The sequence below is a fragment of the Erithacus rubecula genome (genome assembly GCF_903797595.1).
Source record: "Erithacus rubecula genome assembly, chromosome: 3".
Lineage (NCBI taxonomy): Eukaryota > Metazoa > Chordata > Aves > Passeriformes > Muscicapidae > Erithacus > Erithacus rubecula.
This window is the reverse complement of record NC_136689.1, coordinates 64,491,826-64,517,283: the sequence shown is the minus strand read 5'-3', so window position 1 is coordinate 64,517,283 and position 25,458 is coordinate 64,491,826. Positions and strand designations below refer to the sequence as shown.

Genomic DNA, 25,458 nt, shown 5'->3' with positions numbered 1-25,458 from the left:
GGCTGTCCTGGTGCTGTGCATGCACCATGTCTCAAACTCTGGGAAAGCCCTTGGTGTCCTCTTAATGAGAAAAGAAAATTGCTTTTCTATGAATGTATTAAATTATTAATAAGAAGGAATTGTCCTCAGGCAGCTCGGAATAGAAGTATATTGAAAAGTTAAAAAATCTTTTAGAGCTCTAGGTTTCTTATCTGTTTAGATCTTTTGGTGTACAGATTCTGCAAGACCTATAGATCTGGATTAAATTAGAATAGTTCTCACCTTGACCTGGAGCTGGAGGAAGGGTTATTTGCCTTTACCACTTTCAGATGCTATTTTGAAGTAACATCATGTGCTCCTTCTCAGCCAGCACAGTGAGTATGTTCAGTGCTGTTTATTCCTCAGTCTCAGAAACCCTACCAGGTGCATTTGCCAGGTGCTAGCAAAATAATGCTCCAGGGAGAGGGAAAAGCCACAAACAGCTGTGTCTGCCCATGTAGAATGTGAGATGGCAGCTGTACGTGTTACCCAGCTTCTAGAGTCCTTTACTCTGTCAGCAAGTAGAGGGCTACTGCCTAGTGCAGCTACCAGCTGCATATTTTGGGTGTTTTCTTGAAGTTTGTTAACATTTGTGGTAAGAAAGGGCATGAAGAAGGATGAGATGCCTGCTGAGAGTCCCTGAGCCAATGTTACTGCTGTGTGTGAATAAGAAACTCTGAAAGAAAAAGCTGAGGGCCCCATCACAATGCTCCTTTCTGATCTCACGAGGAGGTGTTCAGCTTACTCTCTTCCTACATTTCTCTTGGGAATCCAGGTAGTTCATGTCCCTCACATATATTTTGCTACTGATAAAATTAAAAACTCTACAACACTTTAGAGAATCACATAACATCCATTCAAGATAGAGAACTGCATTCCAGCTCTCTCAAATCCTTGTGAAAACACTTAGAATCCAAATGAAAAGCAGATATTAAGGAGATATTAGATCGGAAGGAAAGGGGAACAGTGAAAACACAACAGACAAATAGAATCAATAACATCATTAAAAAAATAGGTCAAAAAAAGTACATCAAATGACAGATTGCAGCACTGCTAATGCTGGTATGGCTGATTGCTTAGAAAAAAAGAAGGTAAGGTGATGGGATGAACACCCCAATACCTTAAGGTGAACGAATTCCAAAGGGGTTTTAAAGCCATAGTTGTGATATGTTGACTCTGGGCTAATGGTGGGAACAGAGAGATGCTCAGCCCCCACTCACCTGGGTGAAGTAAGCAGAAAATCATGATTATATAAACAGCTCCTGGCCCACTCCTTCTCCCTGCTCATCCCTTCCTCTTGTGCTTCACAGCTGTGCACAACTCCACCTGACAGAGCCCATTGGGGCACCCATCCTGCTCCAAACACCTGGCATGAGGGAAGGGCACCACAGCAGCAAGGTGGGGAGCCCTGCTGAGCCCAGCAGGGCTTCTGGCAGCTCAGAGCATCTCTGGCCTTGGCTCTGCAGCCACTGCCTGGCTGGGCTTGCAAGGTGGCTGCCAGTGACCAGCCCACAGTGCTGGTCTGACTTGTCCTTTAGGTGTCCCAAATATCCTTGCATGGCATGGCAGTGTCTTTACTCAGGAACAGGGGTGCTACAATGAAGAGGTGGAGTTCATTCATAGCACTGGCTGCATTGATTTCTCCCAAGAGTGGTTGCCTTTTGAAAAGAAAATATTTCATATTTTGTCTTATGATCTAATGTATCTGTTTTTTCTTTCCTTCCTTGGCACCACACTAATTATCAGTTATTTATAGAGCAAGCAAAAATGGTATAAACTCTTAAAAAAAAAAAAAGAAAAGGTGTGGTCTCTGGTGATAAAATTCTCACTTTAGAGGTTGTAGGGTAGTGTTGGAGGGTGAGATGGGCTCATGGACAAAGATTACAGCATAAGTACATTCTGGAGGTTCAGTTTTTATAATAATATGGGTGATTCACAGGAAATCATTATTTTGCCATCCTGAACTCATACCTCAGAAATCAGTAACTTTCTCATCTCTTGGTCTAGCGGTTATAAAAAATTTCATTGCAAACCACCTTCACGCTGTTTTTTTGCCTCTGTTGTTTCTGCTGTGAAACAAAAATAATGTTAATAGTTCAGTAAAGGCTAATTTTAGAATTCAAAATACCAGGAAATATAATGTTTAAAAATCAACAGCAAATTTTCTGTCCTGTGTTGAAGCAACTAGAGTCCTAAATTAGATATGATGCTTCATGGAAGCCAAATTTGAGATCTGAAGGGAGAAGTAGCATGATCAAAACAAATATGTGGATCTGGAATTGGGGGGGAAGCATGTATCTCTGTGACCCTTGCAAGAAGCATGTTCTAAGCTGAAGAGTAACACATGGCAGAGTAAAAGCTCAAACAAGAAAGCTGGATGAAGTTGTGGAAAAAACAGCTCTGCAGAAAAAAAAAACTGGAAGGATCTCAATACAATCTAGATGTATTGACAGGGAAGAGGAAAGAATAACAAAAAATAATCTCTTCCAAGCCAGATTGGAAAGACAGTTTCTGACATTGAGTCATATCAAGAAGTAAATTTGATTTAAGGCAAAGAAGAGATGCAGAAAAAATTACATGCTCCAGTTTCTCCTGAATCTGAAATGGGTTTAGCAGTATGTAGGCCAACTATGGTGGATGATCCACAATACACCATTTCTCACTTCTGCCCATCTAAACCCTTAGATTTGCTATATTGTATTGGTCATATTTCATTAATCATGATGAGATTTGAGTAACAGAACTTTTAGCTCCATCAGTGTTCAAGTTACATTCAACATGCTAGTTGGGAAGATGTGCCTTTTGTCCAAAAAGCCATGCAAATATCATCTGCAGAGCTGTAACTTAGAGTTATCACTTTGGTGAAGCTTGAGCTTCTCTGACTAGCTAGATAGAAGGATCTCCTCTCAGACAAAGCTGTAATGCAGTCACAAGGTCAAATTTTGATACAGTTTTTGTAAGAGAATTTGCCTCTGGTGTTGCTATTTTTTTACCCTTGAGCAAAAATTCATCCAGATCATACATAGAAGCATTGGTATGGAGAGGTGATCACTATTTTGTAGAATAACACTGGAGAGAAAGAGGTTAAAATGTCAAATGTGAACTGCTGTGAGCTCATTTCACATCACCCTTACTACAGGGTTTGACTACTGCTCACATTTTAAAAAGCCAATGCTTCACCTGAGAATACCTCAACCAGCTCAGGGATGTGTGTGCATTTGTGGACAATACTTACCACAGGACCTAATTATCTTCAGGGTTTTGTCAGTGTGGCTTTGGCACCTGATAAAAGCCTGCTGCATTAGGCTGCTACTATTAGTAGACCACTAGAAATAACTGGCTGGCTGTCCCAGAGTGTTCCATTAACTGCTGGGTGCCTCCTCCTCCTCCTCCACAGGTAAAGCCTTCAATGCATGTTGGCTCTGGGCTGCATCCTGCTGTTTATCTGTGGCAGGCAAGCAGCAGCCCCTCTGCTTCCAGAGCTTCAGCCTCTCCCCGTGCTGGTGATAAGTTACTCCTCGAGTCCTTTCTGCCAATTGTTCTTGGCAAAGGAGCCAGGGAAGACTTTTGTTGTTGCTGGCTGTTATCTCTGTCTCTGACTCCACTTGGCAGAGGTGCAAATCCATTCCTCTGGTGTGGAAACAAGCTGCTGGACTTTGGATGAGTCAACTCATTAATAAACAAAGAGTTACAAAGGAAGCAGGGATCAGTCTTAACAAAATAAATGCTTTGAAAGCTTATTGGATGCTAGGGTATTTGTCCTCCCCAGCATGACACTGCTTTATCTTGGGCCCCAGCCTTCCTATCAGAAAACGGGGAAGTTAGTAGTTTATCAAATTGTAATCAGCTTAAATGTTGATGTATTACTTACATAGCATGGAAAGTATTTTCTCTGTTGTTACTGGTGAAAGTGGGCTATTTTTAATTATTAATTTATATCTGTTTCTATACCTTCCCTGCTTTGTGGAGTGTGCTATGCTAACTGCTAAACCTTCCATCACCTACTGCTTACCCTTTCTCTGTGAAGGAACCCAAGCCAGCTGCTCTGTGGGAAGCTCAGCACTGAAGTATCAAATTCTCATGGAATTCTCTTCTTTGCTGAAGCAGAAGTATGTGATCAGATTCAGGAACATGGGACTTGGAGGATGGGGAGTTGCAGCTTTTTTGTGGATGGGATTGGTGGGGTTTGCTTTGTGTTAGTGTGTTTGTTTGTTTATTTGTTTGCTTTTGGGATCTTTTTTTTTTTTTTTTTTTTTTTTTTTTTTTTTTTTTTAAGGAGATGGTATTTGGATTATCTCCTTGTCCATAGCCCACAGTTGACCAGGAAAAATTTCATTTGGATGGGGCCTTAGTTTTTGTCCAGCAACACCATTTCAGTGGTAAAAGCAAAGCCTGGCTCAGCTTTCTTGATGCCCTTCATGCCACCCCTAAGGACAGCAACCCCACTTTCCTTGTGCCAGCACTAGGAAAGCCTCACAGTTTCCTCACCTGTAAGATGTCCACAGCCAGATGTCCTTCTCTCACCTTCAGAAGTCATTCTTGCACAATGAAACACTTCAACAGTCAGTGCCCACTATTCCAGTGATATTAAAACAAAACAAGACAGGTTCACTGCACTTCAGAAAAGCTGGAAATAAAAGGATCTGTAGGCAAACATGCTGCTGGACTATTAATTCCATATAAAACAAATAAGGGCACATAGATAGAAAGCTTATTTACAGCAAACTCTTAATGTGCAAGAGCAACAAAATATTACAAGTTTGGCACAGACTGCAGCCACCTTGCCTTTCAATACCTTTGCATGGTAAATTTGTTTGAAAGCCCAGAGAGTCATTCTAGTGGCATGGATGTATTTGCTTTATAGGGGAAAAAAAAATTAGATTCTTTGTATTTTCCTAGTAGAAGCAGGTTCTCTCTCTCCCCACCAAGTCAATGTGCCATTTAGTTTCCTCCCCATGGCACCTTTCAAAGTTGTGCAGGATCCATTGTCATTCCACCTCCTACAAGGTACTTCCAAGAAACTGCACTGTTCATTCTTCCTGCCCAAAATTCACTGACAAGTTTAACACTGGAAACAAATCAGATATGATCAGCCATGTGCATTCTCCTCTTCAAGAATTTTGTGAAATGCACATGGATGCTTATCTACCCAGGAAAACAGTGAGGTGTAATAGGATGTGGGAATCTTAAAGGAAAAAGGATACATCATATTTCCAGTAAACTGTGAGATTTTTTGTTAAATCCTTCCTAGAGTTCCCTAAGAGTTAGATAGCAACTGTTACACAATATACAGTGTGAAACAGATTGTTTGAAGAACTAAAATCCATGGAAAACACATACCTTAAGACAGGTATCTGATGAGATGCCTTCATCTGTGTTAAAAAGTGTTGTGCAAAGGATAGTGTTCAACAGTTAGGAAAGGTCACAATGAAATTAGGCCAAGAAAGCCAATGGAAAGTTTCCTAAGCAAGTCCTTCAATGCAGTGTGGACAATTTTCCCAGAAAGTTTACCAACATAGCAGCTGGTCAATGACAACCTATAGTGTGGACAACAAATCAATTGTCTGTTATATAAAAAATTCAATTTCTCTAATCAGTCGTAGTAGTCAAATAAATTTAATCTCTTTTCTCCCTACTCTTGGACAATAAAAGAATATTAATAGATCTGTGGTTTACTTTGTGCTATTCACTGTATTAAAATCTTTAGAGTCCACACCACACCTCTAAAACCTTCTGCCTACTTACACACCTGTCAAAACTTCATTAGATTTTGGCTCCCCTTTTCCCATCTCAGTCACATTCTTTCTGAGGTGGAGTAGACTGCATTTAGTAGTCCAGGTATATATATTTGGGTATATATGTATATCAAAGTTTTGCATTATTTTATTTTTAGTATTTTTTACTCTTGCCTAGTACTAATATCTCTTTGCTTTCCAGCCAACATGGCATGATGGAAAGATCCTTTCTCTCTGTTCTTTACAGCCACATCTGTGTCCTTTTCCCAGCTGGTTTTGGTGAATTAAAATCTAGTATATACAAATAGTCAACATTTTTCTCTAAATCACATTACACTGCAATAGCTGCTTCATCATCATGTTAGATTGCCTGACCTTTGTTAGGTGCTTTCACATTTCCTTCTCCTCCTTTCTAAATGTGATGAGTAATTTCTCTGGGGCATGTGTTGATTTTATGATCCCACTGCTTGCGCCTTCCTCCAAATCAAACATTAGAGCGCACCAGCACAAACTTTGGGGGAACTCCACTTAACCTTAATTAAACTCTATGAAAACAACTTGCACCCACCTTTTCTGCTGTAGAGTCTCATACTTTCTACCATAAAGTAAACCAAACTGAACTTCTCATGTTAAAGAAAGAAAAAAAAAGAGGAAAAAAACCCAGAACTCTGCAATCCCTGATATAGGCTCGTTGAGGAAAAAACGTGAGTAAAAGATGGAAGTTAGAGCTCAGAGGGCATCATTGCTCACTAGGAAGCCAAGCACAAAATAGAAAGGAGAGGAGGGAAATCACAGAAGTGAATGGGAGCCTTGAGGGGGAGTCCCACACCACTCAAGGAGGCTGTACACACGATGGCCACTCTCTTGGCCAGACCACCAACCCCTGGCATGGTCAAAGAAAGGGCCTGGTCATTGCTGAAACATCCATGTCCTCGAGGACCTCATCTGCAAGTCCAAAGGCAGCTGTTGTACCCATTGCCAAAGGTTTATGGGATGCAAAAACCAAGCCATAAAAAAGAAAAAATAAAAGGGAGGGAAGAAATGTGCTATAACTCCCCAGTCCTCCCAGGTATAATTACGGAAAATAACAACAAAAATAAGGTGGCTTTTGGCACTTTTGGTGTTCCGAGGTGTTTACTGTTTGAGTCTCGACTGCGGTAACGCGTAGGACGCACAAACTGTGGAGTTGGCCAACCAGAACGGGCACTCAACCTGCTAATTGGGGAAAGTCTGCCCGAGCCTCCGGCCACGGGCTGGCAGCACAACTGCCCCCAGAAAGCCCACTTGTATTTTCTAATAATTATCTTAAATGCTGGCTCAACCACCCATCTAAAAATTAACTGATTATCCGTGTAGTGCGCAAAATAAACAGGGTTTGTTCTGAATATTACTAGCTTTCATCCCTTCTCTGTTTGTAGCATTTAAGAGCAAGAAATACATGAAAATAACATAACTGCCAGTGCCTTGTCTATGCAATATTCCCATCTCTTCAGTTTGGGTTTTCTCCTTTTCCTTAGTTACACAGAAGTTAACACAGACCTCAGGAGCAAGTTATTATACTTTGCACAAAACACAGCTCTTCTATCAGCATATTCAGGAACCTGTCCCCACAAAAAAACCCCAAAAAAGCCCTAGAACCAACCTCACTACTAGTATGCTTGGATGCACAGTACAGTCATCTATTAGAAAGAAACACAGTTTGAGACCTTTTCTTTCCCACTCAATTTTATAGAAAATAAATTTGTAGCCTCCATGACTCAATTACTTGCACAGTAAGAAAAGGTGACAATCCTGTTTTCTGCAGACATTAAAATACGATAATAAATTCCACTCCTCTCTAATAAATTCCATGTTTAAAAAAAAAATAAAATATATAATAGATTGCCTAAGGTTTCCAGACCCCATATCCTAAAATATGCTTTGTTTCCAAGCAAGCTGACACTCTAGTCTTCTTATCTAATCTTTAGCTTTTATTGCCCAGTTCAATTTCTTCTGATCAAAGGACTTAGCAAAATATCAGTATAGACATTATAGAATACCAAGACATAATGACTCTTCATTTGTTTTACTGTTTTCATTTGTTTGACTGCTTTTTCTCCCTTCCTTTTTCTTTCTTATGATCCCATAATGGAATGAGGGTCTGATTATCATCCCAGATTTTAGCTAGTTTCACGGGCGACAAACACTTCAAGTATTAGGTAGGTAAACTACATACTTCTAATTGTGAAAGGTGACAACAAAAAAAATGTTTCACGTTGTAAATTATCTTGTAATTGACCCTTCAGTTAAACATCTGTTACTGGCTTAATGGCCACTAATGGTGTTCCAGAAACAGAAAAAATTTACTGCCTTTTACTCCTTTTGTGTTACACTGCCAACTCAGCAATGAGCTGAAGTGAAGCCAAAGGGACAGCACTGGTGGAAAGCAGAGCACCAAGTCCTACAGCAGTCACAGCTATGAGGCCATGTGAAAAAGGATGGGAGGTGAAGCCTGCAGGGCTCTACCAAAACTATTGTGGAAACTGTTAGCTTATCACCTCCTTACCATGAGCAAGAGAAGAGAAGGCAAAATGGAAGTAAGAAGTTCACCTTCAAACATGCTTGTTTATATATCCAGGGCTATCAGATAAGAAAAGAAGGATCTGCTTAACAATTAACTAAATTTAACCTCTATTATTTTTGGTCCATGTAGAAGCCACTATTGACATTTTGGGTAAAGGACAAGGTACTCTTATTACCTACCATACATAGGTACTAACGACCAGCCTACTATTCACAAAATATGTAATGAGCCAGGAAACATGCTAAAGTTCCTTGACCTCATTACTCATGAGATGCCTTGAAATAATCAGGTAAGTTGCAAACCTACAGCAATAGATTCAATTTGAGAAAGATCTACGTAGCATGAGCATGAAAGTTCAGTGGCATGAGAACAGTGATTACATTAATCAGGTTTCCTCACCACAGTTCAGGGTCATTATTTTAAAAAGGGACTACTTGCTTTCTGTCCTCCAGAAGTCTTGTCTGATTACAAAACCCCCAGCTAAATTCTAGATGCAGTGAAGTTAACGTGAATTTTACAAAAGGCTTCAGCAGGAGCAGGATTTTTTCCTGTTTTCCCTGGCACAAAACAACACAATGTGGAGACTCTGCTGAGTCCAGGTCTTTCTGGCCAAATGATCCCTTGTAAATGCTGAATGTGCTCCCAGATGCCTGGTCCAGACAGACTCTGCAGCCTCTGCTGCCATGCTACAAGTGATCTCACACAGCCCTGGAGCTGGTAGAGCTCTGTCAAGCTCTCCCAAAGAAGTAAGAAAAGGAACTCTAAGGAAAGTTATATGATATCTACATAATATCATTAAATCAGAGATATCTCCCTTCATAATTAAATGGAATCAACAACTTTCCCTTTTAAGAATATTTTCTTCATACTCCACCCAGACACAGAAGTAAGAGTAAGTTCAATTAAGGGCTTCTGGTTTAATACAACTTGATTTTTGATGTGCATAGACTTGCAGTTTCCTTGTTACGACTTCACAAATCTAATAATGCAAAGCTCCCTGTGCTGCCTTCTTAAGTATCTTCATTTTGGATTTAAACACACACATCTCAGAAGTATTTTCAATTTGCTTGATTGTTAAACATGTAAAGGGAGCTCTTCAAAGAGGAAGAGCATCAACTTTTCCCAGGAGCAGAGTTTCCTTTTTTTATATGACAATATAATGTCCATCATACAATCCAAATTGCAATCCCCTCTAAAGTATACTCAAAAACAAATTAATGAGTAAGCTGAAGATTAACCTGCAAAAGCACTTATTATTATTATTATTGAAAACATTGATAAAACAAAAAGAAGAGGCATAAAATGAACACAGAAAGCAGATGCAGTCATTTCAGAGTGACAGAAACTGGACCAAGATAATGCTGGTTAAAATGTCACTCATTGAGATGCATAAAGAGGGAAAGATACTTTATCACCACTCATTTTTTTCCCATATGTTTTCCTGGTACAGCACATTTCTGAGACTGTGTCACTGACTTTACTTTCCAGAGATAAAATGGGAAAAAGAAGTCTTTATTGTACTTTCCTATCTCTAACTTAATTTGACTCAAGGTATTTTGCCATCAGGTTCCTGTTGCTTCTCTTTGTAATTCATCAGATTGCTAATGAAAGCTCATTAAGAAAGAAGCCCTTGCCTGTCACTGGACAAAGGAGGATGTAAAAGCACTTCATTGTTCCTGCACTGAGGAAAAACAATTTGCCACAGCCAGACCCCCCTCCCAGCAGTGCCAAGCACATGGTAATTTATTACCTCTGGATGTCTGATTCCAGGCGAAGGAAACTGAAATGTCATACCTTCATTCATAACACCGTCTCATGGAATTATTTTTTCCGGATTCCTGGGAAGTTGAAATATTTGAGAAGAATATCAGGAACTGTTGTTTTAGCCTGTTTGGTGAGTAGATAATTGCCTTCCAACTCTATTCTTTCAGGAAATGATGTGAGTGTTGCATTGTTCCTAGACGGGGGCAGCAATGTTTTTTAACAAGACACACACATACATATTTTTAAAAGAAACAAAACACAATAAAAACACGCAGTCTAAACCACTGTACTGAAACAGACTTTTTGAATCTGGCAGAGATAAGGGGTTGGCCCAGACAACATGTCCACATTTCACATAACTCAGAGCATTCTTTAGAAGGGATGTAAGCAACACTTTGTGTTGAAGTACAAAAAAAGGAGAAAATTCAAACAAAACCTTTTATGATGTGAGAGTAAAAAGCTCATTATGTTAAGTGATATCAAGCATGACCAGAAAAGACCCCAGGGAGAAATTACACTTTCTTTATTGGATTCTGTGGGACAAACCAGCCTGGGAACTTAAAAGCAGAAGGAAGGTGCACGTGGAAATCACATCATATATGAAGAATAATTCCTTACCGTGTGAAAATTATTTGGAAATAGTTTTCAGCTGAAGTTTCTCTTTATGGCAGCCTTTTCAAAGGGAGCACACTGAGGCAATGACCTACAGTAGCACTGATACAATGGCTGCTGGATAACCTCCTCACAGAAGTATGTGGTCTTGTTCCAGCTACGTGTCAACAGGCAAAATATGAGGACTGAAGCTTGTAAGAACAAGAGCTCAGTTTGAGACTCTTTCTTTATTTTTGACTAAAAAGAATGTAGAAAATTTAACACAGTTTTTGAATTTGAATTTTGATTACAGTAAAACTGGGCCTGGAAAGGGTATACTATTTATTCTAAGGAGAGGGGTTTTAGGACTAAGGGACAATATGCAGAAACTCTGTTATGGCTTTTCTTGCTCCAGATTGACCACCTCACATATCTCGAGGACTTGCATCCTCTAAAAACAAAATGAAGATTTTTGCCTTTAGTGACCACCTCAGTGACTTTAGTGACTATCTCAGTGGCAAACTGTAAAACTGATTTAGTGGGCTGCATCATCCATTTCCTCTCTACTTCAACATCTGGCTAAGAAACAAAAGTCAATAATCAGAAAGCTTTATTACACAATATTCTGTTTTGGATGTTTTAAAGGAAATTGCATTTGCTGTACCATCTGCAAGTAACAGCTGCAAGAGAGTTTCGAAACAATGAATCCTGGTCACCCCAATTTTTGTTTTTTTAGTACATGTGTATATATTTTGAGATTTGGTGTTTTGGTTTTTTGAATCTTTTTACAACCAGATATGGTAGCCAGTGGTCAGGGCCACTTACACTGGATACTAAGGTACACAATTGTTAAACAAAAGGGGAGAAAGGTGCTGTCCTACACTAGGTGTCTGTGCAGTATTTGTATTCTGTGCAAGGTGCCCCAGACAACAATTCATCACACTGGCTGATAAAATGAGCATCTCTAAACTTGCTCAAGACCCAGATATCACAGTTAGCTTCAAGTGCTTCTTGATTCCACAAAATTTTTCCACTCTGGCGATGTACTGCAGGCTGCCTGCTCTTAAAACACTTTGGAATCCTTTGAGAGCTTGATAGATAACTCCTCCTTGGGATTCCAAAAGCAAATCTGTTGCTTGAAACCAAGCTGCTACCTAGGCATACTACTGTAATTCTGTTTTACAATTTTGAACATTCATTATTTAATAAATAAATGATGCTCAATTTTATTTCAAATCAGTACACTGGAAGGATGCACAGTATTTCCTATTTATGTAATTCAGCTTAGAAGGTTTCTAGCTGACATAGTAAATATTGGAACATATTTAGTGCCATCTGGAGAGGGGATTTTCAGGAGCCGGAATTTATTTAATGAGGGCTAAAAACATCTGAAAAGGACAAACTTGTGTCCACTCATAAAGGACTTCCTATGACCTCAAGCAATCCTGAACTAAATTTCCCAGGGCTAAAGCTACTGAAAAGTGCTGTGCATATTCTAGAACATGTTGTAGCAAGAGGCATTTTTGCATATCCTAATTTGGGAAAGCACTCGCTAGGGATCACCCCACGAGCCTTCAAAATCAAAATGGCAAATTTATTTTACAATTAATTCAAAGACAAGAAAAAAATGCTTGTCCAGTTCCTGAACATCTACTGCAGCAAGAACAAAGGGTTTTTTTGTTTTTTTCCAGATTAAAGAATATTGGGACCACATGTCATGAAATGCTGGATAAATTTCTAGAATACCTCCATCTCAAAACCTTAGTAATGAGCAAAAGCCATAAACAGTGCTTTGATTCCCATTAAATTCCATTATATCAACACTGATAAAAAAGAAAAATAATAATAAATTATACACAATTGCAGGTCTCCTTGTATCCATACAGTGAGTCATTAGTGGGGAAGACTGAGGAAGTGGAAGATTTTATTTTAAATTAGTTTTACCATATAGTATCATCCACCCTTAGTACAGTTGTCTCAAAAGTTCATCTTGAAAGGGTTTTCTTTTTCTTCACCATCCAAGAAATGATGTTCAATAAAAACCTGAACCTTCTATGTTCTGATTTGGCCTAGAAAAAGCATATCAGGTGACAAAATGAAACTTAGCTGGACAGTTCTACATGATTTCTAGCTAGGAAGTCAGCCTGGAGTTTCAAATCTACAGTTTTACCTAGCAGGACTTCTGCAAGATTTTCCTCTTTCTAACACTCACCATTGCCTTGAGTAAATTTGTTCCTACTTTGCTCATTGCTCATGTATGAAACCATCAAGGCACTTCACACAAAACTGTATACTCTGCAGAACTGGAAGGTACATGGATGTGGAGTAATGTATTTCTACAAGATTTCTTTCAACCCTTAGAAAACTCCCTTTGTCAATTGCTTCAAAATACTCTGATGCTTTTGACTTCTGCCCTCTCCTTTAAGCATCTACATTATTTGGATTTTTTGAACAACCTTTGATGAAACTATTTATGAAAGTTGTGTTAATCAACCAATTCCATCTTCCTGCAAATTCTGCTGTACCTTGACACACAGATCAGAATGCACTGGCCATACTGCATCTTTAATAGTTTGAGAAGTATTAATTGCTTCATTATAAGCAATTAAAATAACGGGCCTGTTTTAAAAATGTGTAACAGTAATTTGATTCACAAATTTTATTTGCAGAAGATCCCATTTCCTTTTTATGGCACAATCTCCCTCAACAAGCTTAAATTTTTGCATCAAATCTTCAGAAAACCTGATCTACTAAAACTAATTCTTACAATAGTGTAAGAATGCAACTCTTGAAAAGTTTTTATCTCCTTGAGTCTAATCTCAGAATAAATTTTAATTAGAATGCAGAAGAACTGCAGACAACTGCTCACTTCAGCATTGGTAAGATAAACAACTTGAAGAGTGTCCTGTTCCAATGGGGCAAATGCCACTGGAAAGTCACTTTATATTCAAAAGTATGCAGCTTTATCCACAAAATATCTTTTACTCACACCAAACACTGTGTTACAACTGAACAGCAGCATGTAAGTTTCATATCTCGTGTAAAACCAGGCTTCCTCATGCTCTTTCTCCAGACTACACTGACACCTGCTGGGGAACTTGTGTCAACCTCAGAATCCACACCCTTGAGACAAACTCAACTCAGCAGTGAACTGATTCAATTCACTGGCTGATTATGCCACGTATTTGCTGAAGAGTTTGACTTCTGAAAAAAAAACTCCACAATTTTTAACGAAAGATCTAACAAGCCATAAATCATCAGAGAGATGATGTTCCAGTTTTAACAATCCACCTTTTCTTTAAAATGTATTACCTAGTGTCACCATAGAAAGAACAGAGGAAGAAAATACAAATCAGCACTCAACCTCGTTCCTAAGAATAAAACAATGTGGTAGGCCTTAGATAGAAAACATTCCATGAAGAACAGCACTTAGGTTCATTGTTAACATAAGGCAGTTAAAAAAAACCCAAACCCTTAAATACCTCTTCACTTCCTCAATTTGTTATTGCTCCTAAATACAGCAGGGGCAGATTTCATACAGCAGTTCCAAGGAAGACACCAGCTTCTTGCTATATGCTCGTTAGAACAGAAGGACTAAGAAAATATTCCAGTGGTTACATGACACCCAGTCCCACTCTCAGTTCCAAAGAACAGCAAAATAAACAGCACTAATAGTTAAGCAAAAAGTTACACACATAGTCTGGTATGAAGATGGATTGCAAAACTCATATTTCATACTAGAAGTTAACTTAATATTGAGGACTGTTTCAAACTCCTACTGGAAACAAATGTAAACTTCTATCAGGTTTAACAGGGATTAAATAAACCCTCAGGATTTTTAAAGCTATGAAATTAAGTCATGTAAAATTGCAAGTATAAGGTGAAATACTTCCTTCGTGCACCAATGGCATAAAACCAACTACTAAACTATTGAGTTTTCTTTTTTTCCCAAATAGCAGAGACTGTGAATAACAAAATTTGAATCTTGCAAAGAAAGTTGTACTGTGAACTATTCTGTCCAGACAGACCATAGCCCCGCTTTGACAAAAAATACTGAAGACAGGAATCTATCTCTATCAGTCAGACACACTGAGACACATCAGGTATTGGTCGAAAAATTTTAAGCATTTAAACAGAAAAATAGGTTTTCCTACAAATGTTGTCAAGTTGCTTCAAATATGATTAAGCATTTCCAAGTACTTACAGCACATTATGCAAAATAAGGTGAAAGTTACTAAATGAAATTATTTCAGGAACAGATGTTTTTCATTTAGTCCCTACAATGAATAACTGACACCAAGAGGTAGACAGTTTTTGAAGCAGGGTGCTTTCAAATTATCTCCAGCATAAAAGATTCTTCAGCATAAAACATTCAGAAAGGGGAACATATTTTCAGTGTTAGCACTTAAGCTTTCAAAAAAATCAGGAGCATACAACCCAGGTTTTGGAAATACCACTTTTATTTTCCAGTGAATATCCAACTTATAACACTTGCATCATTGCTTAGGAGTCTTCAAATTGATGAAATACTAAACCCCACAGCTCCAGTGCACAGTTAATTAGATATCTAAATCTTAATAAAAATAAACAGTGCAAAAATAAAAATTAATTCAGTATGGAGTTAAATGTGTTTTGTTACAAAGAGATTTGGGCTTTGAGCACACATACACCAAATAATCTGGTAAGAGAATCCATTTCCAGCCTGTGTTCCAAACAAAACTATTCCACACCCAATTCTAAAGACAGGCAAGAACTAATTTTTTTCTTTTTAAATGAAAAGTCTGAGCTTAGTTACAACATTCATCATGGGAACACAAGCTGAGAAATACTACAGAAGTCACTCTCTATTCAGATAGTTGTTCACAAAGAAGCTTTCCTATTTTTCATGTGTGGGATCCTTTTGAGACATCTATGTTTTTTCCATTCAGAACAGAGAATTAACAACATTCCAGTGTGCCCCAGTGTTGGCAAATCCTCTTTTCAGTCCAGATACACGATGATGATTGATGGAGCTGTTGGGCCTACGGTAGCAGGCAGAGCAGCTTGGCAGGAATTCAGTGTTATTGAAAGAAATCTCAAATACTTATTCCATCTCCTCTACTAACTTTAATCACACTATCAACATGCTGCCAGGAATGGAGCCTTGAAACCAAGCCACAAACCTACACAAGCAACCCTTGTTGGTACATTACTGCTGCAATACAGGTAACACGTAAATTCTGTTTATTTTTACCTGTTTCCATTCTACATTGGACACCAACTAAATTATGGAAAGATATTTCCTGCACTAACGGTTAGCTTGCAGTAAATTTCATTAAGGTACTATGTCTCATTTTCCTTGGTTAATGAACTGATTAACTTCTTCAGTTACACTGCTGGTAACTGCAAGTTTGGGATAAAGGAAGGCAGTGCAGGAGTGTATTTCATATATGCTGTAAAAGTTGTTAAGAAAGCAGATCAGAACTACAGGCATTTAACCACTAATCTGCTCATCTGTTATTCTGATAAAGAAACAAAAATCTTACCTCAATTGCTTCATAAATTTCTGACAAGCTTATCCTAAGTAAACCAACAGCATGCCAAATACTTAAGGTAAACCTGTACTAGCTACAAAGCTAATACAAAGACTGATATGCTTCTTATGATCACTTTTTAAGCTTGCTTTGGCTTTGCTCAGAAGAGTAAAGCTTAAAAAGAGAGGCCCGAGACATTTACAGGGAGAAAAAAAAAAAGGAATTGTTGACCAAGCTTACCTTACAATTTTTATGTTAACAAAAACCATTCAAATTGCAATTCTACATTATAATACTGAACATACAACCCAAAAGTTTGAATTACAATTGGATTTAAAATTCTGTTCAGATCTTTCACTGGTTAATCTTCAAAGTAAAATATTCCATAAGACAACTTTACTTTCTTGAAATCTACAAGCACAATACAGTTTTCCCAGTGAATTCTCAGCTAACTATGGCTGGAATCTATTAACCTACTTTTTGGGAAAGGGTTGTGGCTGCACACCAGGATAGTTGATATTACATTAGTCTTTGTTTTCCCAAATGATATGATACTCTGCTGATGAGAAAACTCCAGGTTGCAACTCCCTGAGCTGATGTAGTCACACAGTTTTCAGTTCCACCTTCCAACAAGCAAATACTGGCATTCCACCTGCCCTGAACCAAAAAAGCACAGATAGGCACTTAAGTTGAAAGTATGCAAACCTTTTCTTCCTGTACCAATCCAGCAGAGGAAATTCTCCTTTTTTTCTGTCAGCTTCAGCTTTCCAAAAGAACCTCAATTTAAGTCAAAAGCAACTCAGGATGGCACAAATCCAGCATTATTAGAAAAGGTCTTAAAAAGAAGCATATTTGGCCAGCTCCTTCTCCATTTCAGAGTACTGCTCTTTGAGGCGCTCCATAGCTTTTCTGTGCTCTTCGTCCACCTCCGCGCGCTTCTTCTGCTGCTCTTTCATGAACTCCTCGCAGTCAGCAATGCACTTCTCCTCACGAGCCATCACCTTGTCTGCCTGGAGCTGAAATGAGGAAAATACAGTTTTTAACAACCTTTTCCATACTAAAACGGAGGGGTTAATGAGAGCTACATAACTTTAAAGCTTCTGGAAACTAGCAAAAGAAACATATGGAAAGGGGTAACGAAAAAGAAAACACTTATTTTTGTATAGCCAATCCAAAACAAGTGGTAAAATGTCTGCAATGCTATTAATGTGATTGTATTAGTAATGATGCTATTTCTATAAAACACAATAACAGACATATTAAATGTTTTGAAACTGGCAGCTAGTGTTTCTGCTTTAGCCAGCTAGTTCTCACTATGATTAATGTCTTCCTTTATAAATAAGTTATTTTTCCCCTCATACTTTCCTACTGCTTGGCTTCTGCTAAGTCTAATTCCATTCACTATCTTATCTTGAAAAGAAAAATTAAAAATGTCTACATATGTAGAAAAAGAGATCATACACACATCCAATGCACATGACAAAACACAATGTAATTCTGGGGATTGCTTGTGAGCTGTATTGACAGTCTGGCCCCCTTGTATTGCAGATGCAGAAGCCAAAGTAAAACTAGGCAGTTGCTCTTCCATTTGCTCCATCTCCCAGCAAAAGAGAGGATTAATCCTTCTTTTTTTAGCCTCTCTCCTTTTCAGTGTATCAGCAATGATTGTTTTTTATGTGTGGAATTTTTGTCAACTAAAGGCACTGGGAACACATTTATATAAACATTTTCTCTGCTGTTCTTCAAGATCACACAGCAAGGGCTAAATACACTACTTTTTTCAGTGCAGCCTTTGATACACTAACAACATTGTGCCAAGATCCATTTTGCTTGTAACAAATACAGTAACATCTACTGACAAAATATACCAGTGCACACAAACAGTTTGACTGGTATACTACTTTGTATGCAACAGGTTTTTACACATTGGTGTTTCAAACACTTTTTGATACATGTTATACACCCAAACTTGACACTACTTCTGCCAAAATATCACCATTTTTCTGAACACATCCTTTCAGAAAGTAAGGAAAAGGTATTTCTCCTCAAGTGGCTGAACTACAATGACAAATTTTATCTATATTTTAAAAAAAGTTACCTACATGTTACTACTCCTTTTTGGAAAGTTGCAAGCCAAAAAGTCTTACTCTCAAACTTTAAGAAATGCTATCAATCATGGATACCTACAACTACTCTTTCACTACACATTAAAAAAAAAAAAAAAAAAAAAGAAAAAAAAGTGAAAACATACAGCTAATGTCTTTTAGAAGGACAGTCACCATTCTTACTGAGTGACTAGTGTTCTAAGTTATAAATTTCTTATTAAAGTTTTACTTCAAACAAACAGTGGCAGAACTGTAAGAATTTCCTACCTCTCTCTGAGTATCTACTCTAGTGTCAGACACAAACTCTGTCAGTGCTCAGACGTGTGCTGTTTGCCCAGTACCAGCATTCAATTGCAACTGGACTGCCCATCTTCATCAATTGCAAAAAAGGAAAGAAAAATATGACTATCAGCTTACATCCATCAATGTACAGCCTGTTTTGCTTGATGACCATGGAAATGTCTTTGGTTTTTCTGAACTAAATTATTATCAATAGCATTTTGCAAGTAAAGAGATAATACAGGGACACAATAAAGAAGTAGCAATGAGAAACATGAAACTAATTTTTTGTATAATTTTCCAGGTTTTAGATTCAGGGCACATATATTTCAAATAAGCAAAGTGTAGCCAACTGAAAAGGTTCCAATGATTCGCATGTTCCTATAATACAGCCCTTCATTAAATAACCCATCCACAAGTGAAAAAAAACTTCCTTTTCAACAAGCAATATGTATAATATGGTCAATGTTCTCAGCTAACTAGGAAAGATTTACATTTCCATTCTGGTAGGTTAGTAGATGTTTTTTGTTCCACAGAAAATAAGCTTTTTTATATTTAAGCTTTCCCTGCATGTGACAAATGTTATAGTCTGAGCTAGGAGGGAAAATAAAGCAAAGGAAATAAAAAAATAGTTTCCATATACCAGGAGATTGTAGAAAGGAGTAGCTAGACCCATTAACTTTGCAGTGTGCATTTTATAAGTGCAGAAATCACCCCAAAGGAAGTTTTACTGCAAGTATATAAGGTATAGAAAAATATGTTTCTAAGTTTTGCTGTACTGAAGGTAGACAAACTTGCTGTGAAGCACAAGACTCTTACATCACAAAATAAAAATCTATCCATCATTTACCTTTCTTGCTTCACACTCCCTCTCTTGGAGTCTATGCATCATAGCATTGGCAGCTTGCACTGAAACAACAAATTGCAGTAGATCAGGCTGCTGCTGTAAATCAGAGAAAGTTGCCTAAAAGGGATTTAGAAGATGCAAAGCTATTGCAAGGTAAAGATCATATTCCACTGTGTCACTTAATTCTGCCCAAGAGTCACCTGTACTTGCAGAAAATGCTTTACACTTACAACTTTTACGCTTAGAAAAGTAAGTAGGCTTATTGCAGAGTTCAACCTTTGTATGTTCTAGAAGCCAAAAGCAGGAAGGCAGTGAGGTCCTCTTGCGTTCACACTCAGTGCTGCTGATGAGCTGGAGTGCACTACTCAGCACCTCAGAAGACATCAAAAACCACTCTCAGTAAGTAGGAACAGGTGACCAAATTCTGTTTTAATCAGTTGGGCTTTTTTCCCTTATTTTCTCCCCATCAGCTGTATATAGATTCCACATGTACAACATCTTTGTGCTGAAGTCCATCTCTTCTCTCCCAGACTAAGCCTGGGAAAACTTGTCAATGGAAATAGGAACTGTATTCCTACACACTCTCCCTCCTAACTTATTTAACATCTAATTTAAATGCAGAATTAAATGAACTAATTTCCCAAAGAGCAACTGGATGCAGTCCTGCACAACTGGCTCAAGCTGCTGCTGCTTGAGCAGGGAGGTTGGACATGACCTCCAGAGCTCCCTTCCTACCCCAACCATTCTGGGATTCTCTTACTGAAGATGTACTGCACAGCTGGCCATTAGAAAGTCAGGGAGCAGCATCGAAGGTGCACCCCACTTAGATGGTATTAGGATGCCTTATTTGCATGACTAAATTTTAAGTTTAATTTAATGTTTTCCTGCAATCCTTTTGGTGTGTAAAGCACCATCTACCATTTGCTATATTGCATATGCCAGATGTCATATAAATAAGTTATTGGAAATTAAATGTTTATACAACATGCCACACATAAATTGTAACAAAACCCACAGTGGGATGTTTCAACTGCATAAATTTGACAACTAACGCTGTGTACCCACACTCTCTTAGAATCTCCTTTGAAGAAGCCATCCTGCTAAAAGAGTATAAGAGGAAGAACACTTAAAAATTAGCAAAAATTTCAAACATTCTTTTAAAATCTGAGCAGTAAAGAAATATATATTAATAAGGATGAAACTAAGATTAGTATGCAATTTGTGACTTCCAATTTGTGACTGAATTATTATTTCATAGCTATACAGAAGGAAGTTTTGTTTTAGGTGATGTGAAACAGTATTATGCAGTCCTCTGGGAAAATTAAGAAACTTGATGGTCACCACAGCACACTTGCAAAAAACCAGGAAACTCAAATTTTTCACATGGCTGTAGTCAACCTGGAGCACTATTTCCAAGTGAACAGGAAGAGAATGAGCTGAAACAGCTTCTACTCAAATCAACAAAAAATTTTAACACAACCTTAGCAAGAGCTGATCAGCTATTATCACAAAATGTTCCTGTTGTTTCCCTTTTAAAGTTGCACAGAAGTGAGAACAAAGTACATAAAGAATACAAAATCACCCAAATGTGATAACTTTTTAACAAATCATATTTTGAATCCAAATTATTTAAATTACTCAAAATGATGCATCAAGAGCAATAAGAAGCAACCTGCTTACATCTCTTCAAGGTTTCACTCAAATTGTCTTGCATTGCCTGCTCACACTTTGGAAGAACACGCTCATTTGTTTCAAAGATTGTATTTTTTAGATTTTCAAGCACTCGCAGTTCTCGGAGGCCACGTTTTTCCTGCCACAAAAATGAAAGAAAGTGAGTGAGTGCTTAGAAAGAAATTCCACTTTACAAATTAAAGAAGATTTCCCAGTTGATAAATAGCTTCATCTCAAAGACTAGATCATTGTCTACTAAAGTGTTACTCTGCTTATTTGCCAAAAAAAGAGGAGAGCAATGTTCCACTCTTCACATTAAAATACAAAAATCCTTCTAATGACTCCTCTGGTCCTTGTGAGAAAAGACAATATTAACTATTTACACACTATTGGGAAAAATGTCCTGTCTTGTATAGATAATTTACAGCATCTCTAAAACAACAGAGAACAACAGAGCTTGAATGCATTTCATTTTTATAGCTCAGTTGGTTACTGAGAAATAACACAGCTTGCTTGATGTCTAACCCTTCACATTTAGTACAGCACGAGGTGAAAACAAGTAAAATTATTTTAACTGAAGTAAAGCAATGAAGCTGACTAAAAATATAATATAACACAGCTGATTAAAGAGCCAGCACTCCTAGATTACTACTGATCATGATTAATTACAAGTACAGGAAGATCTTGTTTTATTGACTAAATAAAAAAATTATCTATTTTTATGAAGCCACAGCACTATTCACACTATGGATTTCATCGACATTTTACTTTTGATAAAAAATCCTACATAAACAAAAAATACTCTATCACATGAAGGGGGACAGGGATTACCACACTCATTTTAAAACTTCAGAAACAGAGGCACAGACAAGTAAAACTCCTTAATTAAACAGGCTCCAGATTTCCTGAGTGCAAATCTCCATTCCTTGCACACTAGGTCCTAATCATTGTAAAAACAAGCACATGTTTCAACCAAAAAGTATCTCATATCTCAAAAAGTTAGAAACACTTGGCATTGTAGGGTGCTGGTATTCCTAAGCCCACTTAAAAGAAATTCTAAATTGCAGAAATTTAAACAATCTTCTATTTTACTATTTGCCCTCCATAAAAGTATAAACCAGTAACTAAATTTCAATAAAAGATCTAAGAATATATTAAATTTGTCTAAGAAACAGATCAAAGATTCAGGAAAAATGGGACAAATATATGAATTATCAACCTAAAGATGTAAGTCCTAATTTTATCCATGAGTTTTCCTTCCTGTGGAATGACATTTAAAATTATTTACTGTATCCTATAGCTTAGTTAGGGAAAGCAGAGAAAAGTAATTATTTCTTGTGACTCTCAAGTCCATACAATACCAATCTGATCAGATTTTATTTCATATCTGTACTTTGCTAAACCAGCAGAGACAAAAATAAACTTGCTTGAAATATAAGCTACAATCTAGGCTGGGGGAGGTGACGAGGAAAGACATTTTAGTGTCATTCAAATCAGGTCTGTATACTGGAATTTTGAGATGTTACTGCATTTTCAGCTGCATTTTTAAAATTCCACATTCTGTAAGAAAGAAAATCTATAGAGAAACAACCTTTTACTGGCATAGGATTCAAATTTTCTAAACTTTTGCTGCCATCTTGTGGAAACCAAATTATACTTCCCAGGCAAAGCTGTATATAAACATATATGTAAAGTCCTACACATTTAGTACTTTAGCCTTATTTACAGACAATCAAAAAGAGCAGTCATTCAATTTTTAATGATTTTATTACTTTGGGCAAAGTGTTCCTCTTTTCTTCCAGTAGTGTCACTTTCTCTTGTGTAACGAAAATCAAAGAAAATAAAAAAGTAACTGTACTAGCTGAATCCAGCTGAGGCACAAAGTAGTTTCTGTAGAAGATGTAAACCTCCACTGGCCAACAATACTTTCCTTGAACCAACAGCACTTCTCTAAGGTGTCAGGACTACATTATTCTCCTACATCAATACTCTTGCCAGTCTTCTGCAGGAAAGAAATAAAAAAACACATATTCTTTAAAAAAAATTTTTTTTTTTTTTTAAGACCTAAATTACTGCCTTGTTTGCTAAAGACGCAGACATATACTACAGGTGTGTTATTTTGGGAAAAAAAAATCATGTCAAGCCCTTCTGAAGAATGCTATGTACCTACTATGATATCTAAAAAGACGCTAAAGCTGTTCAAAGTTTCCAGTAAGTTACAAATACTTACTTCAAATTCTTTAACAAAGTAACGTATTTCTCCCTGAATTACTGGTCGGTGATCCAGCAGTCTTGAATAGATTTCCCCAACATCTAGAAGATTAATGAAAGCCAGAATGTTAGTTTTTCTCTCCCTCTCACACCAGGCTACACAACACAGGCAGTGCACTATACCTCAGTGCAAGGAAGGACTATTACTCACCAAGTGCATGCAAAACCTAAAGAGCACCAGAACAGAATTTGTAGGGTAACCTATCTACCCAGCAAACCACCAGCTTAGATAAAACACAACCAGTATTCCAGATGCCAAAACACCTTTCTGTAAAGGTGAATGCTCTCCTCTGTGGCTCAGCACCCTTTGTCTCAATCCTCTTTCTCTTCAGTACAGCTTCCATATCTGATTGTTAGTGCTGGCAAAAAACCAGAACTAAACACTTCAGCTTAACAGAGATCCACAGAGTAAGTGTGGGAGTCTTCTGCAGCAAGAGACAGGAGGAATCCTCACTACAAGGGAAAACTGTCAGCATTGTCTTCTTTTCTAGGCCCAGACTTGAAATTGAGTCTTGGAAAAGAGCATTTACATTTAAGTAAATGTGGAGAAACAGGCTCGCCTGTCACAAAGAAAAAGCCTGCTAAATTGAAAAGCACCGTGAGAGCATAGCAAATACTGTTTCAAGAAATACACAACGCAGTGCCAAGAAAATACTTTACGGTGGCACTACCATCTAAAGGATGGATGCGCTCTCCTGCCCCAGCTGATGTACTTGCCCTGTGGTTTTACTGTGTCCACCCGTGTTTGTTCAACACCCTGAACCATGTTCAAAACGACTGCAGAATGATTATTTAGAAATTCGGGAAAGTCATGATTGCAGCAAATAAAGCATAGGCTAAACCACTTCCCAGTCCAAACGCTTTTGTGTACGGATTAACCAGGACAAAACTTGGGCGAGCAAGACAGAAAGAGCGAGCTTCCCAGGAAACTCCATGTCCGTGGCAAGGGCCTGGGTAGCCGACTCGGCTCCCCGAAAAAAAGCCACCGAGACACCCTGGTGTCCAGTTCTGAGAGGCGAAAGCAGCGAAGCCTCCCAGGTGTCCAGCTTTAAACCTCAGCACACGCCGCCCAGCCCGGGAGGGCTGGAGGGCGCTGGAATCCCGGAGAGGGGTGTGGGGGGACCCCGGGACACTCCGGCCGCTCCCGGGCCGTCTCTCCGCCGCTGCCGCGGGGTTACACAGCGGGCTCGGCACCTCCGGGCCCCGCACGCTCCCTCCTTACCCTTTATGATGGGCTGGATCGGGGACCCGGCGGCCGGAGAGTCCCGTCTCCTGTCGGCGGGCGGCGGGGCCGCGGAGCCGCCACGGCCCGGGGACGCGGGGCCGGCCCCGCTCATGGCGCTCGGCGGCTCCGGGCAGCGCAGCCCGGGCCGCCCCGGCCCTTCCCCGGCCTCTCTCCCCGCCGGCTCCCGCAGAGCTTCCGCCGGGCCCGCTGCCGCGCCGTGAGGTCATCGCGGCGCGCCGGCCGCGGCACCGCCCCCAAGGAGCCCCGGGCCAAACCCGCGCAGGGCGCTCGGCTGCGGGGACAGCGCGGGCGGGAGGGCATTCCTGCCGAGCGGCGGGAGCGAGCTGCGGGCCTCACCCTGGGGCTCCGGACAGACCTGACTGCTCTTGCACTCCCTGAGGGGAGGGTGCAGCCAGGAGGGGTCAGCATCTTCCCCAGGGAACCAGCGACAGGACCGAGGACATGGCCTCAAGGTGTGGCAGGGGATGCTCGGGTTGGGCATCAGGAGGAATTTCTCCGCAGGACACTGCAATGGGCTGACCAGGGACGTGGTGCAGTCACCGCTTCTGGAGGTGTTTAAGGAAAGACTGGACGTGAACCTTGGTCTAATTGACATGGTAGTGTTTAGTCACAGGAAGGATTCGATTGTCTCAGAGGTTTTTTAAAATCCAATTGATTCTCTGATTCATAAATTATAGTAAGAGACATACATTAAGCAACCCAGTTCGTGTCTAGGTGCAGCAAACATGAATAGCAACTGCTGGACACGCAGGCTACGAAAAAAAAAAACAACCCACAAACAAACCCAACCAAATAAAAAAGCCTGCAGCAGTCTCTTTTTACAAGTATTAAAAAAAAGCAAAAACGATGCAAAAT

At 39.0% G+C, this 25,458-nt stretch overlaps 1 protein-coding gene across 2 annotated transcripts; it reads right to left on the bottom strand.

Annotated features, from left to right (window-relative positions):
- Nucleotides 1-15,108: 15,108 nt before the first annotated feature.
- Nucleotides 15,109-24,801, bottom strand: BLOC1S5 (biogenesis of lysosomal organelles complex 1 subunit 5). 2 transcript variants are annotated; one of them, XM_079299900.1, is made up of 5 exons: nt 24,580-24,800; nt 23,317-23,399; nt 21,096-21,225; nt 19,419-19,477; nt 15,109-17,200 (listed from the first exon to the last, which is right to left on the bottom strand). In XM_079299900.1, exons 1-5 carry the CDS (start codon nt 24,692-24,694, stop codon nt 17,021-17,023), a joined length of 567 nt encoding a protein of 188 aa, XP_079156026.1. In that variant the 5' UTR covers nt 24,695-24,800; the 3' UTR covers nt 15,109-17,020. The 2 variants fall into 2 exon arrangements, with proteins under 2 accessions (XP_079156026.1, XP_079156027.1); XM_079299901.1 differs by lacking the exon at nt 15,109-17,200 and adding an exon at nt 18,562-18,659 and having other exon boundaries at nt 24,580-24,801.
- Between the last annotated feature and the right edge of the window lie 657 nt (nt 24,802-25,458).